This window comes from Camarhynchus parvulus, chromosome 6, assembly GCF_901933205.1.
Source record: "Camarhynchus parvulus chromosome 6, STF_HiC, whole genome shotgun sequence".
Lineage (NCBI taxonomy): Eukaryota > Metazoa > Chordata > Aves > Passeriformes > Thraupidae > Camarhynchus > Camarhynchus parvulus.
In genome coordinates, this window is record NC_044576.1 from 3600086 (window position 1) to 3619998 (window position 19913).

The window sequence follows — 19913 nt, forward strand, 5'->3', positions numbered from 1 at the left end:
TCCACCTTTTTCCTGGACGTCCTTCTCTCACTATGTGCATGTTGTAAATATGTGAGGTATGTTTTCTATCAGTTATGTAGACAGAAATTACATATCTATATATATCAAATATGTGCATATACGCACGTTTTATATTTTATATATACATAAATTATATATCTATATATAAAAAATATGTGTATATATGCATGTTTTATATTTTATATGGATTGTTTTAGATTATCATTTTGTACGTAACGCGTTGTACATGTGTTGAACGTGAATGGGATGTGTTAGCGGGGCTCGAGCGGAGTTCCCGCTGTCGTTAAGCGGTTGTAGGCGGGAGCCGCGGCCCGGGGGGGTGCCGGTGGAGCCGCTCGGTTCGGCTGCGGCCGCTCCCGGTCGCTCCGGGCCCTTCCCGGCCCTTGCCGGCCCTTCCCGGCCGGGGCTGCCCCGCATCCGGTGGGCGGAACCTTCGTGCGGGCCCCCGCCGCCCGGAACCTTTGGGCGGGGCAGCGAGCGCCGCACGGACGGAGGAAAGCGCCGGACGCGCCGCCGCCGCTGCCGGGCCCTCGGTGCCGCCGCCGGTTTTTGCTCCGCTTCTCCCTCCCGCTCCTCCTCCTCCTCCTCCTGGCCTTCCTCCTCCTCCTCCTCCTCCTCCTGCCGCTCGGCCCGCCCCGTGTCCCGGAGAGCCGCCGCACGGTGAGTGACCCGGCGGGACAGCGGCCCCGGCCGCGCCGCACCTGCCGGGCGGCGGGAAGGTCACGGGCGGCGCGGCCCGGCCCTGCCCTGCCCGGGGCAGCCGTGACGGGGCTGCCCGGCCCCGGGGGGGATCCCCGCGCTGCAGCGGGCCCTGCGGGGCTGCCCGGCTTTCCCGGCAGTTTGCCCTCGGAGCGGAACGGAAACCAGCGCCGCTGCCGCTTTTGGTTTCCCTTTTGCGCCTGAACGGGGAGCGCGGAGCCGCTGCGGGCCCCGAGCGAGGAGCCCTCGCCTCAGGGCACACAAACGCTGAGTTCCTGCGGGTTTTAGCGTTTGTGTGGTGTTGGCGCTTCGCTCAGCCAGGTGCTGCTTCAGTTCCTCTCGTGTTCAAGGTTTTCCTTTCGGTTGGCGCTCAGGGCACGCGTTGCATAAGAAGGAGGCTCCTGCACGGGGTTTTTGGGAAGGTTTTCTCCTTGCTCAGTGACTACAGAGCCCTTTTATTTGAATAAATCAGGCTGACCAGGACACGCAGAGTCCTCCAGCTCCGGGGTACTTCCTCAGATCCTTTAGTAGGGATCCAGGGATAATTTGGCTGCAGGGTGCCCTGGGGAGGAGGATCCAGGGATAATTTGGCTGCAGGGTGCCCTGGGGAGGGGGATCCAGGGATAATTTGGCTGCAGGGTGCCCTGGGGAGGGGGATCCAGGGATAATTTGGCTCTGGGTGCTCCAGCATTGCCCTGGGGAGGGGGACCCAGGGATAATTTGGCTCTAGGTGCTCCAGCATTGCCCTGGGGAGGGGGATCCAGGGATAATTTGGCTCTGGGTGCTCCAGCATTGCCCTGGCTGCCAGCTTGGGTTGGAGAGTGGCCAGGGAGTGGCAGGAGCTGCCAAAGGAATTGCTGCTGGTTTTGCCCTTGCAGAAGGAAAATGGGGCAATGCCCAAGGAGTGATTTGGGGATTCTCAAGCAGATCCCCCCCAGCAGCTGAGGAAGAGGTGGACCCTGATTTTATAAATCATTTTCCCAGTGTTTCAGCACAGTTGTTTCCTCTGTGCCCTTTGTTGCCAGGATTGAGGGTGCTGTGCTCTCTGGGCTTGGCTCCTACAGCAGCCAGGCTTTTCCCTGGATAGCTGTGTGCCACATCCAGCATTTTCAGGTTTCCAGGGATATTAATAACTCCCCATCCATCCTGCCAGGTGCAGGCTCCAGCTCTTAACCTCCTTTTAATCAAATGGGAGTCGCTGATTGCTTTTTAACGTGGCAGCCGGGTGCCTTTCCTGTCAGCTTCCTCTCAAGGAAAAAAAACCTCTCTGCTTAGATCCTGGAGTTCCCTGGCTCCAGCATTCAGCACTCAGGGTCAGCAGCACTCCCAAAGTGTCAGTCTCAGTGGGAATGTCAACTTTGTGACCACTGTCAGCACAGAATCCCAGCATGGTTTGGGTTGGAAGGGACCTGGAAGCCCATCCATGGGCAGGGACACCTTCCACCATCCCAGGCTGCTCCAAGCCCCAAAGTCCAGCCTGGCCTTGGGCACTGCCAGGGATCCAGAGCCTGCCCAGCCTGCCAGGGGACAATTCCTCCCCAAAATCCATCCTCTGTCAGCATGAAGCCATTCCCCCTTGTCCTGTCTCTCCATTCAATTATCCCAACTCGCTACGAAACACCTTTTATCCAACAACATTCCAACACAGTGCAGGTGTTCTTACAGCTCTGATTTTCCTTTCCTTGCCTCCCTGTGCTTCCCTTTTCCAAGGACAGCAACAGCTTCTCTGGGAAATCCATTCCAGGGCCTGCCCAGCCTGCCAGGAGAACAATTCCTCCCCAAAATCCCATCCTCTGTCAGCACGAAGCCATTCCCTGTGTCCCATCCCTCCGTTCACTTATCCCAACTCCCTGCACAACACCTTTTATCCAACAACATTCCAGCACTGTGCAGGTGTTTTTCCAGCTCTGATTTCCCTTTCCTTTCCCCCCTTTTCCCCTCAGGGCAGGAAGGAAGATGGTGCACGCTGAGGCCTTCTCGCGGCCCCTGAGCCGCAACGAGGTGGTGGGGCTGATCTTCCGCCTCACCATCTTTGGGGCTGTCACCTACTTCACTATCAAATGGATGGTGGATGCCATTGACCCCACCAGGAAGCAGAAGGTGGAAGCTCAGAAGCAGGTAGGATTGCATTCTGGCAGTGTTTCCTTGGCATCTTGAGGAATGTGGGAAGCTGGAGTTCTTTAGTCAGTCTCGGGGTTGAAGTTGTTGGTCTGTTCAGGTTTTATAACAAATTGCAGTGTAGAATAACAAATTTTTATAACAAATTAAAATTTCCAGCTTGAAGTGGTGGCAAAACTGTTGGTCTGATCTGTTGCTGAAAATCAGAGCAAAGCTGTTGCTAAAATCAGAGCTGTTGGCTCTCATTTTCAGCAAGTCTGTGAGCCTCATGCCTCCTCTGCTTCTGACACCTTTGCTGAGCAGCAGCGGCCTTAAATCATCAATCTCTTCATTAACCTTGAATTAATTCCTAATTCTTAAACCTTGACTTAATTCTTAACTTAAAAGAGAACTTGAAAGCTCTGCATTTCTGGTAATTTAGAGGCAGAGACCTCCACCAGCAGTCAAAATGCCTTGGGAAGGGGAGGGAAAAAATGAAAAGCTTTGAGCAAGCTTTCAGTTGCTTATCTTGAACTGGAATAATTTGTGCTCTGGGAAAGCTTTGGGGGCCCTTCAGAACCAAAAGTTAAAGGTTTGCTTTGGAAATGTGGCAGCTTTCTTTTGGTTTGGTTCCTGACTGACAGGAATTTCACAGGTTTTGAGCAACCTAAGTCTGTGTTGGGTGGTTTTCCTTCTGTAATGAGCTTTTCAGTTGAAAACCAACTTTCCCAATAGGTTCAGTGCCAGCTGTTATCTAAGAGACTGCACTGTCCCAAAACCCTGTTGGACTTACTGCAAGTTTGAGCAGAAAGAGAAACTGAATTGTGCAATTGTGTTGGCACAATGAGTTTTCCTTGTAAATGAGGGAAAACCCACTGGACACATATTAGCAATTGACTGGCTTCTGGGAATTTAAAAATACATTAATCTCTCCTTGATTCATGTGAAATACACAAATCTCTCTAAGTGCTCTGGAGGTTGGGGGGCACACTCTGTGTTTTAAGGTTTGTTTTGGTTGTTTTTTAGGTCATAGCAGAGGAGTTGTGGGTTTGGGCATGTGAGGGTCCAAGCACTTGTCTGATGGGAACTGAGACATCTGACTTGGTTTCACTCAAGTGACAATAAAGTCATTAGGAAACAGCAGAACCTTCTGCTTAAAACAAGATTTCGCCTCTTAGGGAGAAGCTTTTCAAACCACAACCAGCAGTTCTTTAAAAAAGCTGATTTCTGAGTGAAGCATTCCATTTCTTTCCTTTGATTTTCCTGCTGTTTGGTTTCCCCCCAGGCTGAAAAGCTGATGAAGCAGATAGGAGTGAAGAATGTCAAGCTGACTGAGTATGAGATGAGCATTGCTGCCCACCTGGTGGACCCACTCAGCATGCATGTGAGCAACTTCCCTGCAAAATCCCCCTTTGTCCCTGGCTTGCATTATTTGCACCTCCGTGGAAATACACAGGGAATATTCCTATGACCTAAAACTGCATCACAGAGAGCAGAGAGTTTTAATCCCTTTTTTATTTTCAAGGCACTCTTTGAAGGTGGTGGGTGATTTTCCTTGGCAGGATCACTGCTGATCATTCCCAACACTGTTTTTCCCTTGCAGGTGACCTGGAGTGATATTGCAGGCTTAGATGATGTCATCACAGATTTGAAAGACACTGTCATTTTGCCCATCAAGAAGAAATATTTGTTTGAGAATTCCAGGCTCCTACAGCCCCCAAAAGGTAGGAAGGGAATGTGGTGGATTCACACCTTGGTATTTGAAATATAAAAGGTGCAGTTTTTCAGAAAGGGAAGAGGAAGTGGGTTGCTAGGTCAAAGTGCAAACATCAGGACCAGTGCCAGGGAAAACCCTCAGATTTTCCCTCTTCCCCTGCTTTGGTGAAGAAGTTTTATCTGAATAATGAAGCAGTAGCTTGATTTTGGTTATGATGGTCCATTTTTGTGCACTAATCACAGAATCATGAAATAATTTGGCTTGGGAGGACCTTAAAGCCCATCAGTGCCATGGCAGGGACACCTTCCACTGTCCCAGGCTGCTCCAGGCTGGCCCTGGGCACTGCCAGGGATCCAGGGGCAGCCCCAGCTGCTCTGGGCACCCTGTGCCAGGGAACAATTCCTAATTCCCAATATCCCATCCAGCCCTGCCCTCTGGCAGCATGAAGCCATTCCCTGGCACTCCAGCCATTACAATCCATGTATCCTGCATTTTTAACTGCCTCAATTGCCATTTTCATTGTCTTTACACCCTGTGTTGTCCTTTGGCAGAGTTGAGCTCTAGCTCTGCTCTTTGACACTCCTAGAAATTGCCATCATTCAGCAGGACAGACATCCCTTTTTTCCTCTGGAGATCCCTTGATTCTCTCTGCAGTTGGGTTACACAGCCTTAAGGCAGATGGAAGATTCATTTTCCACAGTAAAACACAAGTTGGACTCTGCTGAAATCCCTACAGACATATTTGGTGTATGTTACTGAAGAAAAAGAGAAAAAAAAGATCAGAATTTAAACCTAAAATGTGGTACAAACACCCAAGTTTACAGCTTTGTTCCCTGGAATATTGATTTCTGGAGCTCTCAATTACTGCCTGGGTCTGTGAGCACCTCAAGGGTGCTCACAAGGGATGGAAAATGCAGCACTTTGGTGGCTGGTTTAGTTTTTCCAGGCTGCTTTCTGTGGAAGTCACAAACTGAAGCTGTCTGGAAAATTACATGAATGCCATGATCTAATAAGCTGAAGGAAAAAATGATTTTTTTTAATTTATCTTTTTAAAGCAGATTTTCCAGCTCAGGCTGCTCCCCAGTTTTATGAGTGGCTTGTGCTGGGTGTTAATAGGAAGTCACTGCTCCAGAGTAATGATGTTTGTGGGCATCACTCACATAAACAGAGAAAAAAACCTCAATAATTCCCTGTGTTTTGGGTTCTTTTAACTGAATGTTGCTCTTGAAATTGTTTTCTTTGTGACTGTTTAGAAAAACGCTCCTGTGAATTCTTGCACTGTGACAAGTTTAAAAATAATACAAGATGTCATGTTTAATTGTGGGTAATTTGTTTAAACTGTCTGTGGGTCTGTTGTGTGATGGATTTTTCCTTTCCTCACTCCTCTGTGCTAAGTTTTATTAGCAGGGCTGGAAGGAGCTGTAAAGAAAGCCTGCCAGGACATAAATAGGGGTTAATTTTCTGTAACCTTTATGGTCCTGGGAATGGAATAAAATGGACTCATGGAGTGGTTTGGGTTGGAAGGGACCTTGAAGATGATGTTGCAGCCCTACAATAAATCAGTCATCTCTCAGATGTCTCCTCTCAGCTTCACCCTCCCTGTCTAAAAAGGGGGAAAATTCCCCCTCAGGGAATTGTAATTTAATAGGGATTACCTTCAAACCTCTGATTGATGGAATAGATTTCTTACCTTTTAATACCTGGATTAAACTCGAGCCTGGACACCCCCAGGCCTGTCCTAGCAAAGCATTAACACTGTGAATTTTCCAGGAGTTCTTCTCTATGGCCCCCCTGGATGTGGGAAAACCCTGATTGCCAAAGCCACTGCCAAGGAAGCTGGGTGTAGGTTCATCAACCTCCAGCCCTCCACGCTGACAGATAAATGGTATGGAGAATCCCAAAAACTGGCTGCTGCTGTCTTCTCCCTGGCCATAAAGCTCCAGCCATCCATCATTTTTATTGATGAAATAGGTAAAAATCTCTTTTTTTTTAATCAGTAGCCATAGCAGAGTGACATTGAACTGTAGGCTCAGTGATGTATGGATCTGCTGTCATCTTTTCCTTCAGAAGAGTGAAGGCTCAGGAAGAGAAATAGAATTGTAAAGGAGTGGTGGCACATTAGGAAAAACAAAAAACAATGTTTTTTTTTTTCCTGGTGGTAGTGGGGGAATTCACAAGTAAAACAAATTCCTACTTATTTTTTGTTCATGAGGAAACCCAGTAACAAATACACTTCAGTGCTTCTGCTGTCAGGGCACATACTGGGAAGTAAAATATGGTTTTAGGAGAGCTCTGGAATGGGGATTTCATAGGGCTGAAGAGTAGGAGGGGAGGTGTGGAAACCCAGGGCACTGGGAATATTTCTGTGTCTGCTCTGGGGTGCTCTGACCCCCAGGGCAGCACTGACTCTGACCCTCATTCATGGAGAAAGTTTCCTAAACTCCAGAACAGACCAGAACCCACAAAAGTGTGCAATAGAGTATAGAGAGCAGTGTAGGTGTTATCACTAGGTGAGAAATTGAGGTTTTGGGATTTTTAGTGTGTTGTGGATGGGAGCAAGATGGAGGGCACAGGGTGTCATCCTGGGTTTCTTCTTCATGCTGCTTCTTCCTCCTTCTCCATGGGTTTGGGTGGCATTTTGTAATTGGGCAGAAAAGTCCCCATTGCAGCTCTTTGGGATCAGTTATTGGGTTAAAAGGGAAAATAATCCAGGTGTCAGTTCTTAATTGGATAGTTTAGTCTTAAAAGCCCTTGGAACAAGAGATTGTTGGCCATTTTGTGCCTTCTAATGAAAAGCTGCTGAACTCACAGTAGTGAGGCTGTTCTACTGATAAGAAATAATAAACACCTGAGTCTGAACATGAACGTTCAAGTGCCTTCAATGCAGACCTAGAGAAGCCAACAGGGAGGCTGCTTTCCATGAGTTCAGGAAGGTGAAAATTTGGAGCACAGGATGTGGGGCAATCCTGTGGTGGTACATGCTTGTGTGGTGTCCTTTGAAAGGGGAGCTTAGGAGTGCAGGAGAATCCACTTTCACCCTTAGCAGCACTTGTTGTTTGCTGACAGTGGTGATGAAAAATGCATTTATGAGATGAGAGAGCAGCCCAGGAGTGCATTCCTGTGGGGAATGGGGTTGGCAGTGACTGCTTCCTTGCTTTGGCCCAGATTCCTTCCTGAGGAACCGATCCAGCACCGACCATGAGGCCACAGCCATGATGAAAGCCCAGTTCATGAGCCTGTGGGATGGGCTGGACACTGACTACAACTGCCAGGTGAGCCCTCAGGGTGCTGGGAGGAGGGATGCCATTCCCTCAGCTGGGATATTGGGGCTGGAGCTGCTTGGGAACAGGGATTGCCAAGGGTTCTTTACCTGTCGGTGATTCCCAGCACTTCATGGGAATGAGGGGAGTTGTGTCCACAGGTTCTTCCTGACAAGATTGGCTTTGTGCTTAGTTTGGTTTCAATCAAGAAGTGCAGATGAGATGGGTGGGGCTTTAAGGTGCCTCCCATCCCAAACCATTCTGGGAGTGTAAAAACTTGAATATTGCAGAAAGCCAGCATGCCATGGTGTCACCTGGGATAATCTTCTTGAAGCCCTCAAACAGGATGTTTGTTCTCTAAGTTGAAAATTTTCAGCCTTTTAATGTGTATTTTTCCATAAATGGAAAAGTCCTCCTCTCCCAAGCTTGTGCTAAAGATGTTTTTCAGCTGATTTTTTTCGTAAAATGAGTAAAAACCAGTGATGTGTGTGTACTGAGAAGGGTTAAAGCTTTCCATTAGTAAAAAGCAATTGTATGAACCCTTCACTGGAAACTGATATATCTTCCAAGCACAGTGCATTACCTTTTTTTACCCAACACACTGACAATTCCTTGGAGCAAATGAAATTATTCATTCCCTGCAGTGAGACAATTTGGGGTCTCTCAAGCTCAGCAGTGTTGCCTTTTGTAAGAAAAACAAGAATCCCAAATGCTTGGAGGAAATTGTAAGGAAGTGTTGAGGTGGATGTGCTGATCCCACCTGGAAACCACACTCAGCTGTGAGCTAAACCTGCTGAGGATGGATCTGAAGTGTGGCAGGTGAAGAATATTCTTTTTAGCTGAAAATAATGCCCCGAGAAGTGTGGATCATCCCCGAGCCAGCAATGCCAGTGCCTCTAGGTGGCAGGGTGACTCTGCCGGGCCACCAACCCTGCTGGCTCTCCTTCCTGGAGCTGCTGGGCCTGGCCCAAAGGCAGGAGCAGGGCAGCAGAGCCCTGGAGCCCAGGTTAATCACAATCACCGTGCTGTTTGTCACTGTCCTGGAGCCCAGGTTAATCACAATCACCGTGCTGTTTGTCACTCTCCTGGCTGGGTGTTTACCATGTACACAGCTTAGAGTAAGAAATGGGAGAACAAGGCAGCTGTGAATGGGGAGTAAATTTGTTCTGGAGTTAAGAGCTGGAGTGCTCCAGGGAGGTAAACACTGTCCTGGTGTTGGGCTTGCCTTGGACACCTTTAACCCACTGCTGACCTGGAGCTCCTGGAATGCTTTTTTGAATGTTTAAAAGACACCATGTGGGCACCAGGTGATCCCCTTGCCATGGTGGTCTCCTGGAAGATGTCCCTGCTCATGGAGGGTTTAAAACAAGATGACCTTGGAGGTCTTCTCCAACCCAAAACCTTCTGTGATTCTTTTTCCAGCACAGCACAAAACCACCACATTTTTAACACCTTCCTGAAACATCTCCTTTTGAACTCCACCAGGAACTAAAAGTGACATCACAAGCAGAAGTTTTAAGTTCCTCCTTAGGGTTTGAAATTTCAAGTTGGACTCATTGAAATCTCCCCCCAGGTGGTGTTTGTGGCACCAGGGCTGCCCTTGCTGAGATCACTGCCAGGAAACCTTTATGTAACTTCTCCAAATGTTGATGCTGTTGATAAAGTGGGGGACATCCCTGGCTGGTGTTGTCACTCCCAGCCTGTGGATGTTTCCCAGCTCTGGTTTCAGTGGTGTCTCTTGGTGTCACACAGGTGATTGTGATGGGAGCCACCAACAGGCCCCAGGACCTGGACTCTGCCATCATGAGGAGGATGCCCACCCGCTTCCACATCAACCAGCCTGTGAGTCCTGCCTGCCTGCCCCTCCAGGCAGCAGATCCACAGCTCTGGGGCTTTTCCTCCAGGAAATGCTGCCTCCTGCTCAGCTGGGTTTAGGGGTTTTTGAAGCACATCCATAACTTGGATTTTTAAGGTGAAGTTTTGATCTCTTGGGTCTTTTATCTGAAACAACACCATGAGCTGCCCAGCCCTGCTTTCCTCTGGGAATGGAGCTGTTTGGATGCTGCACACTGGAGAGGGCTGGTTTGTAATTAAGTTCTGCTCAGGCCTTTCCACAGCAGCCAGTGTGGAAAACCTGCCTGTGATGGGCTTGGCATGAGATGGATTTCAGCACCCAAACCATTCCATGATTCTGTGATTTATTAAGTTCTTTATCAATTGTCCTTGCTCCAAAGGTTGCTCTTGCCATCCTTTTCCAGCAATTTCAGTCACCTTTGAATGCCTGCTGATGTGACCAGACATTTTTGTGTCAGTGTTATCAGGAGTTCATTTGTGCTTGAATTCCCTTCTGGCTACAGAAATCATGATCCATTTTTGCTGAAACCCAGAGAGCAAACTGGAGGAGTAAAATTCTTCTTGATTGTGCAAGAGAGGAGTTGTGTTCCCACGCCTGTGTTGTTGGAACTGACTTTCACTCCATGGGAGTGGATCCCTTTGGGAACAGCATTTATAACCTGTGTAACATTCATAAGCTGTGCTTCCACACCTGTTCCACACACCTTCCTCCTCTCCAGCTGTTCCTGCAGTTAGCAGGGGGCAAGGATGTGGATTTGAGAACTTTGTGGTGTTATTCTATCAAGCCCCACCTTTAGAAGGATGAATTATGTGCCCTGGGAGATTACAGGGATTGGCTCCCTCTCCCAGGAGAACAGATCTTCCTTACCCCACTAGAGCCCTGCCATGAGCTTACTGCTCCTCTGGGCTTTGTGAGCAGCCCAGACTGGCCCTGACTCTCACTGCAGGTGGAATAATTGATGTGCTGTGGGTTGGGAACTGGCATGGACAGCAGGGAAAGCCTCGCAGATTTTATAACTGAGTTTGAGATGAAAAGGCCCCAAATTACTCATCAAAAATTGCCTGCAAAGCAGAGGGAAATGGCAGGAGTGGGTTTTGGGACAGAATGGCAACTTTTCAGCTACCAGATTGTCTGTGGGGGGATTTTTCCCCTTTTTAATGATGGAAGTGAGGTTTGGCAGGCACAAAACCCAGTGTTTGTTCCCTGTGTTTGACCTTCCTAGGAAGGATCTGCTCAGGCCTCAGCTGATTCTTCAGTAACCTCCAGCACTGAGTGAGACACAAAATTTTGCCTCTAAACCCCTCATTTTGGGGCTGTGTAAAGCAGGATCAGGTGTGCAGACAGCAGAGTTCTGAGAAACTCATGTGGGCTCCTGGGAAAAGGGGTCACTGTTGCTGGGATCCAGTTTTTGCCAGGCAGGAGTGGGGTTTAGTGCAGGATATACCAATGGGATGTGCGGGGTTTCTGTGGGGTTTTGGTGGAGTTTGGAATCACACAGTGTGTGATTTATTTGGTTTGGAATTTCCCAAGCATCACCTGTGGAAGGGAATTTGCCATCAGAGAGGTTTCCTCAGTGTGTGTCACATGTCCTGGGGGAGGGAACTGAAGGGACTGAAAGCCCTGGGATGTCACAAGTGTTCATTTTTGTCCTCTGGTAACTTCAGTCTCTCCTGTTTCAGGCTCTGAAGCAAAGAGAGGCCATCTTGAAGCTGATTTTGAAGAATGAAAATGTGAGTACCCTCCTGTTAGTGGCTCATGGCTGCATTGCTGCCACCAGTGGGTTTGTAATTGCCTGCCTTGCAGTGAGGCTGAGATGATCTGCCAGGGCACTTCTGCTGAGAACTTGGGAATCTTTTGTGGGTTTAGGTGTGGCCTGACATTAAAGCCCTGCAGTTGGCTCCTTTGTGAGCAGGAGCCTTGGCTTGTGTGAATCACCCCCTCTGAGCAGAGTGACTCCATTTCTGTCTCCATTTGCTTGTTCTGCTACAAGAGAAGAGATTTCTTTCTCTAAAGAAGGTGCAGGTGATTCATGTTTGGATCAGGGAAGGAAATTTCAAGGAATTCAAGAGGATGCTGACTCTTTAACTCTTTCTTGGCTCAACTCAAGTGAGGAGGAATGGCTTTTTTTGACAGTGCTGCTTTTGATCCATAATTCAGATTTCAGGGAAGGATGAGGTGTGAGTACACCTGGAAGTGTCTGTGGCAGGATAGGGAATCCCTGTCCTCAGAGCTTCCTCCCAAATTTAATCAGCAACACTAATTGCCTTCAAGTTTATGTTGCAAAGTGTCTGTAGGCTGAGCTCCAGCCTAATAAATATAATTTATTAGTAAAACCAACTTAAATTTTTTAAGAGGCCTGAAAATGGCAGCTCACCAGCAGGGAACCACACAAATTTGTTTTTCAGGGAGATAAAAAACCAGCCTGTATTGGCTATCCCACAGGAAGAGGAATTGGATCTCTGAAGCTCAGACTTCACATGGCAAGGGGAGTCCTGCCCTCCCTTTTCCTTGCCTGGCTTAAACCATGGAATAGTTTCCCTCTTGAAAGAAGTCATCCCTGAATGTCAGCCTTTTATTAGACTGCCTTGGATTTAACTTTTTGAAAAAGAACTACTGATGCACGTGGTGGGGAAGGAATCAGAAATTCCATAGAAAGATGGAATAAACCTGAGGTGTTGCCTGGCAAGAGTTCAGCCTGACCCAGTGCACCGAGTTAGACGCAAAATTTTGCCTCTAAACCCCCCAGTTTGGGGCTGTGCAAAGCAGGATCAGGTGTGCAGACAGCAGAGTTCTGAGAAACTCCTGGGAAAAGGGGTCACTGTTGCTGGGATCCAGTTTTTGCCAGGCAGGAGTGTGGTTAGTACAGGATATACCAATGCTCAGGGCTTCCAGGGATGTATCCACAAGGACATGCCAAGTACAGGGTGGTTGCTGTGGTGGTGTTCACAGGGGTCCCAGGATGAGGGGAGAGATGAGAATCTTGACTCCATGTTTCAGGAGGCTGATTTATTATTTTATGATATATATATATTATATTAAAAGAAAATTGTATATTAAAACTCTACTAAAAGAATAGAAGAAAAGGATTTCATCAGAAGGCAGGAAAGGAAAGGAAAGGAAAGGAAAGGAAAGGAAAGGAAAGGAAAGGAAAGGAAAGGAAAGGAAAGGAAAGGAAAGGAAAGGAAAGGAAAGGAAAGGAAAGGAAAGGAAAGGAAAGGAAAGGAAAGGAAAGGAAAGGAATCTTGTGACTGCTCACAGCCTCGACACAGGTGGCTGTCATTGGTCATCAAGTAAAAGCAATTTCACATGCTGGGTAAACAATTCTCCAAATCACATTCCAAAGCAGCAAAACATGAAGAAGCTGAACCTTCTCAGCTTCTCAGGAGAAAAGATCCTAATGAAAGGATTTTTCATAAAATATGTCTGTGACAGGTTGGGGTTTTGGGGGGGGTTGGAGCCAATGGCAGAGTTTGATGAGCTGACACATGTGACAGTGTGAACCCCTTGGAGGTTCCAAGAGCAAGGGAATAATTCAGCTCCCCAAAAATGCCAAATGAAGATGATCTCAGACTGTTGTAGAGCAGAGCCAGTGGCTTTGGAGTGTCCCTGGGCTGAGCTGGATCTCCCCACAGGTGGACAGCCACGTGGACCTGCTGCAGGTGGCCAAGGAGACGGATGGTTTCTCGGGCAGTGACCTGAAGGAGATGTGCCGGGACGCGGCGCTGCTCTGCGTGCGGGAGTACGTCAACAACGCCTGCGAGGAGGACGTGTACGTGGGGCTGCTGCACCCTCACTGCTGCTGCTCTGGGGCTGGGCTTGCCCACAGGGTCACACACTGCTGCACTGTCCTGCTGCCACGCCCAGCTGGCACTGTACACAACCCCTCACAGCTCAGCTGCTGTTGTTGCTTTTGGCTCCGAAAATAAGCTCAGCGCCTTGGTTGTTCCAAGGTGCTCAAGCTGGAGGTGGCCTGAGCCAGCAAATCCTGCTGCTGCACTGGTTAGTGCCAGGCTTCAGTCCACCAGCTCCTGAGCCACCAGGTCCTGCTGCTGCCACGGTGCTGGGACATCCCTGTGGTATTTGCCATGCCTGCAGCAATCCTGGGTGCATGGAGGGCCTGGAGCGTGTCCATAGAAGGGGAAGGGGCTGGAGCCCCAGGAGGGGCTGAGGGAGCTGGCAAGGGGCTCAGCCTGGAGCAAAGGAGGCTCAGGGGGACCTTGTGGCTCTGCACAACTCCCTGCCAGGAGGGGACAGCCAGGGGGGGTCGGGCTGTGCTGCCAGGGAACAGGGACAGGACAAGGGGAAAGGGCCTCAGGCTGGGCCAGGGGAGGCTCAGCTTGGCCAGCAGCAGGAATTTCTGCATGGAAAGGCTGCTCAGGCCTTGGCAGGGGCTGCCCAGGCAGCTTTGCAGTGCCCAGCCCTGCAGATGTCCCAGGAAGGGCTGGAGGTGGCACTCAGTGCTCTGGGCTGGGGACAAGGTGGGCCCTGGGCACAGCTGGGACCCCATGGGCTGGCAGGGATTTTCCAGCCTCAGTGGTTCTGTGATTCCATCATGACTCTGGGTCCATGCAGAGCTGCTGTTTGCAGGGATGGCTGCTGAGGGTTGGCACAGCTGTCCCAGCCCCTGGCCCCTCACCTGGCTGTTGTCTCTCCCCCAGGCACGATGAAGATGAGATCCGGCCCGTGCAGCAGCAGGATCTCCAAAGGGCCATCGAGAAGATGAGGAAATCCAAGGATGTTTCCATGCAGAACCTGGCCATGGAGATCGTGTTTGATTAAGACAAAAGAGTGTGTTTGCAGTTCCTGATGTGATTTAGTTTGACTTCTGTAATCAGTTAGCAAAACCAGTGTCAGGGGGTGGGAGCAGGGGTGGCAAAAGGGAGTTCTGTTCCTGGAATTGTTTTTATACAACAAGAACCTCTTAAGTTATTGCAATTCCAACTGGGAGTGGAAGCACAGATCATGAGTGGAACAATTCAGCCCAGACCAAGAGCGAGTGCCTGCGTGCTGTCCCCAGGGATGCCCTGGAGCCTCCCAGCAGGAGTGGGTGCTCCCAGGGCCAGGGGCAGGGCCTGGCACGGGCTGTGTGTGTACAGATGGGTGTGTGAGTGCAGGACCTGTACATAGCCACACTTTTTTTTATATATAGACATAATCTGTAGATAACTTGAGTATGGAAAATCTTTTCTACTTCCTTCCTGAAGCAAACCAAATCAGAAGCTGTATAGGGGAAAGATTCCTCGATACTCAGTTCACTTCTACCTTTTAGCAGCAAATGCCAGGATAGAAACTGCTCCTAGAACAAAGCAACATTTGAAATGCTACTGATTTTTCTTCCACATGACCACTTGAAATCTGGTGCCATTTAGTCAAGATAGTAAACTACTCCGTGAGAATGTTTGAATGCTTTTAATTTTTTTATGAATTCTGCTTTTGAAGGCTTTTTAAATGAAGGCTGATTTTATTTTTGGTTTTCCCTTGCTGTGCGCAGTTAGAGTAGAATCCCACTTGCTCTTTCCTAAAGCCCTCTGAGCTCTCTGAGCTCCTGTGCACTGTCCCCAGGACTTGCTTCTCCCTCAGTCTCTGCAAGCCCCGCGGTGGCACCATCCCCTGGAGTGTCACAGCCCTGAGGCACAGCGGGGACACTGTGTGATGTTTGACTCTGTCCCATGCTCAGATCTCTGAATTTAAAGAGGAGGAAGTGGGTTTTGGGCTTATTGATGTGCTTTAGCAATGTGCTGTCCTTGCTGGTACCAGTTCTGGTGAATTCTTGTAACGTTCTGTTGCGATAAAGGCCAAGGGTTACGAATGTGAGTGGCAAAAATAGTTTGGGGGTTTTTTTTGGTGAAGTTATTGTCAGAGATAGACAAGAACTTGAGGTTTCTTCATATAATGCTATGAACTGTGCACTAATTGACCCCAAATCTGTAAAGGGAATTAAATGTTCAAAGCCCAGGGGTGGGATGCTGTGTCACAGCTCTACTGCCTGTGAGGGGAGGGAAACATTGGAGGCACAGAATGATGTAAAACCAAATGCACTGCAAAGGAAAATAAAGTGAAATAAGGAGGGCTGGAGCCCTGCCATGACACGGTGTCAGGGGCTGGTGACAGTGTCCCTCAAGCTCAGCCTGCTCCCTGCTGTCCTGCCCTCTGGAATGCTGGCTGGGTGATGCTGCAGGGCTGAGTTTTTCCCAGTTTAGTCCTAAAACAAAATGGGAGGGGGAAGATAAAAGTAATTGAATAATTGCTTAGACTTCTTCCCTGTATCCAAAGCAATGGCAGATGCACAATGGTTTAACACAGAGGTGCAGGAATTTAGGCACAGTGGAACTGCTGGGATATGGAAATGAGAAAAGTCTGGGATCTGGGGTGTTAATCCCATAAATCAGTGCTGGGGCTGGGTGAGCCTGGGATCCAGGAATGAGTCCAGGGGAGGCACCAGGATCGGCAGAGGGATGGAGCAGCTCTGCTGGGAGGAAAGGCTGGCACAGCTGGGGGTGCTCACCTGGACAGGAGAAGCTTTGGGGTGACCAAATCGTGGCCTGAAGGAGCTGCAGGAAACATGGAGAGAGACTCTGTACAAGGGATGGAGGGACAGGACACAGGGAATGGGTTCCACTGCCAAAGGACAGGGCTGGATGGGATACTGGGAATCAGGGTGGGCAGGCCCTGGCACAGGGTGCCCAGAGCAGCTGGGGCTGCCCCTGCATCCCTGGCAGTGCCCAAGGCCAGGCTGGATGGAGTTTGGAGCCGCCTGGGACAGTGACACCTGAGAAATGCCAGCCTGGGGAGCTCCTCCTGCCCCTCCTGCCTCTATTGCTGGCTCCTTCTCATTTCCTCCAGTGGCTGATAACAGCGATACTGCCCCATATCACCCATATTTTCATTTTCTCCAGGAAATATCTGGTAAAAGGGCAGTAGTACAGGTTGCTGGCTCTTCAGCTGCACATCAGACTGCACCAAGTGCTAGAGGGCTGTTTGTACTTAATTTTCAGGCTGTTTCCTGCTCGGTAAAACCCCAGCGCAGGCAGGTCTTAATTGGCTTTAATTGAGTGTGAAGTGTGTCCTCAGGGGGTTAACGTCACCCCGAGGGAGGGCACGGCAGCAGGACAAACCCGGGGACAGCCCCCGGTCACTGCCTGAGCCCTCATCTCCTGCTGGTGTCTCCAAAAGCCTGGCTCTAGGCACTGCTGGCCGGAGCTGCCCTTCCCTGCTGCCCAAAACTCATCGGGGGCTGGCTGGAGAGGCACAAGGACTTATTTCTGATTGCTCCTGGGGGCACTTTCTGCAGCTGGAGTGCAATTCCCACTTCTCCAGGAACTCTCCCACATTTGTCCACTCTTGCTGCTGCTGTGGGAGTCCCTGTTGAAGCACAAACCCTCTGGCAGCTTCCCCAAAAGGCTGAGGGTTTGGGACGTGGCTGCTTTCATCCCACGGCTCCAGAGGCTTGGTCCAGCCCTCAGCACCTGATCCTGCCTCTCTGAAGGGGGAAAGAGCCCAATTCCTCTCTCACATCTCCAGGGACAAGCTCAAGCTCAAGCACAGCATTGCTGAGGCAGCCTCCAGCAAAGCTCCACCCAAAAATCACCAAGTGGCAGCTACTTACACATATAAATATTTATTTGTACTAAAAGTGAGTGTTTCATAGAGTATCAAGTTCAGAATATATTAAATCATGAGATGCATCGGCTGAGGTACAAATTCCAGTCTCATGTCTTTAATAAATAGACTATAAACCCCCCAGTCCACGTGCTTTAATCAGAGGTAATCAGGACACTACTCTGGTTTAAAATGACAACACAACATCTGTGTTTTGCTGTGACCACCTGGATTTACTGGGGAGGACAGGATTATTTCATGATGAGCAGCAACAGTGCTGTTTCACTTCTTAAAAATCCTAAATGGGAATGACACTTTTGGGAATGTCACTTTTGGGGCCTGGCTGGCTGAGGCTGGTGCTGGTGCTCTGGCAGCTCCCACAGAGGCTGCAGCATTTGCCTTGGGGTGAAACACAGATTTCCTCCAAATGCTTAAGAAAAAGACTTAAAAAGCCACCCAAAAAGCCCTTTTTCAAGGGTATTTTCCAGTCATAGATGAAGGCTTGGGCAGTGTGCCCTGGCCACAGCAGAGCAGGTCGTAGCTCATGTTACCAAGCAAGAGCAGGCTGGTTTTACTGAGCGTGGATCCAGCTGGAACTCAAACAGGAGCACAAGAAGAGAGGAACGCTCATTCCCATTCCTTGGGAACATCCCGGTGGCTCCTCGGGCCGCTGCTGAACACGGCCAGGTGCAAAAACCCCGGAGTGAGGCTGCAATGACCGAGCGCTGCTTGTTCTGCTCTGCTGCCACCGCACAGCTGGGGCAGCGGGGGGGACCAGCCCCGGCCCTGGGCTCCCGGCAGTGCCCCAGGCTGTCCTGTCGCTGTTTGCCACTGCTCTGTCACCTCGGAGGCTCCTGCGAGCCATCGGGAAAGCCTCAGGCGGGGCATTGCCGAAGTCCGTGCCGGCGCGAGGGTGGGGAAGGCGACAATGTCCGCGGTGACTTTCCACAGCCAGGCTGGGGCAGCACCGGGCTCTCGGCTCAGCAGCAGCAGCAGCAGCACCACACAGGGCTGGGGGTGCCAAGGGTTTCCTGCCATCCTCGGGCTGTCCCCTGCCATCCTCGGGCTGTCCCCATCCGCAGACACGGAATCAATCAGGTCACCGGCACCCACACAGCTGTGGACGGGGGCAGGAGCTGCAGCCTCTCCCAGCCGATCTCCAGACCCACCTGGTGCTGTGACTTTGCTGTTTTGTCTCGGATTTGCCTTTGGGGTGGGAGGAGTGCGGGCAGAGGGAAGGGGGATCCCATCCTGCCACCTGGGAGGACACCTGGAAGCACAGTGCCAGCATCCCTGACTTCTCCTTGCTGTGCAGCTTTCTCAGGGATCTCAGGGTCTATGGTGCCTCCCAGGAGAGGCTCCCCAGCTGGGCTGTGAGCGCAGGGAAGGATCCCTGTGCCAGGGATCACCATGGCACATCCTCACAGGCAGATAACCTGGAGCAACAGGAACGCTCAGCCAAGCATTTGTTTGACCAAAGAGGTCAAGCAGGAGGAAGGAAGGAAGCAGTGAGGAGTTGGCTCAGCCACAAAGAACTGGAGGTGGTCACAGCTGATCTTAAAAAAAGTCCTTTTTAAAAAAAGAGGCATTAAAAAGATTCTGCTGTTAATTAGCAAAAACTGTCTAAGGCACAAGGTGGAAAGGCACTTCTTCATCTCTGCTCCAGGCAGGGCACAGGCAGGATTTATCCTGGTCCCCTCTGCACTGGCAGCTGCTGAGTGGCCCTGGCAGCACCACGGCACATCCTGGTGCCAGCTGGGAACAAAGGGCCTGCTCCCCATCCCTTCCACTCCACGGGGACACTCCCAGAAGCTTCAGGGAGAGGAGGATCAGGCTGAAAGTATTTCTGATTGGTAAAAAACACTCTGACCCAGGTAGGAAAACCCCAGGGTCATGCCAAGTGATCTGTGTCACAGGGAATCAATCGATCATTGCTCACTATTAATACAGGCATTTCTAGGGAGGAGGAGGAGGAGTTAATTCTTATTTTCCAGTGACTGGTAGTAGGTGGTGAGGACTTTCCAGGCTTTGGGGGCCATGAAGCCATCTGGGGGGTTTTCCCCTTCCCGAGCGAGCTTCCTCATGCGTGTTCCTGAGATGAAGTCAAAGTCATCGTGCCTGTGTGAAACAGAGACGGGTGACATCAGCTCAGCTGGCCCATGTCACCATGATATTTTCTGAAAAACCCTCTTTGCTCAGGATTTTTCTCCTGAGAAGCTGAGAAACCTCAGAAAAGAATGAAAACAGTAATTATCTGATTGCTCTGGAAAGTGGCCTGGACATTGTTTACCAATAGGTGAATGTTTGATTGGTTCCATGTGAATTGTTTTTAATGAATGGCCAATCACAGCCAGCTGTGTCGGACTGAGGAGTCAGTCACGAGCTTTCATTAGCATTCTTGTTAAGCCTCCTGATGTATCTTTTCTTTTTCTATGGTATAGTTTTAGTATGGCATTCATTAATGTAATGTAATGTAATGTAATATATTAATTTATATTATATATATATATATATATATATATATATATATATATATATATATATATATATATATATATATATAAAAATATTAATTTTAAAAATTCACATGGAACCAATCAAACATTCACCTGTTGGTAAACAGTGTCCAGACCACATTCCAATAATATAATATAATATAATGTAA

The 19913-nt window shown here is 49.5% G+C and overlaps 2 protein-coding genes across 2 annotated transcripts in view; one reads left to right on the forward strand and one right to left on the reverse strand.

The window, feature by feature from the left end:
- Positions 1-500: 500 nt before the first annotated feature.
- ATAD1 (ATPase family AAA domain containing 1) lies at positions 501-15779 on the forward strand. Its single transcript, XM_030951115.1, has 10 exons — positions 501-681; positions 2664-2838; positions 4103-4201; positions 4421-4541; positions 6305-6505; positions 7700-7806; positions 9547-9636; positions 11329-11379; positions 13282-13418; positions 14308-15779. Exons 2-10 carry the CDS (start codon positions 2677-2679, stop codon positions 14426-14428), a joined length of 1089 nt encoding a protein of 362 aa, XP_030806975.1. The 5' UTR covers positions 501-681; positions 2664-2676; the 3' UTR covers positions 14429-15779.
- Positions 15780-17289: 1510 nt separating this feature from the next.
- The window catches only part of PAPSS2 (3'-phosphoadenosine 5'-phosphosulfate synthase 2), a 30131-nt gene continuing 27507 nt past the window's right edge, over positions 17290-19913 (reverse strand). Inside the window, exon 12 of the mRNA XM_030951662.1 lies at positions 17290-19366. Within this exon, the coding sequence (XP_030807522.1) occupies positions 19225-19366 (142 nt within the window). The 3' untranslated portion in view covers positions 17290-19224. The remainder of the gene's footprint in view (positions 19367-19913) is intronic.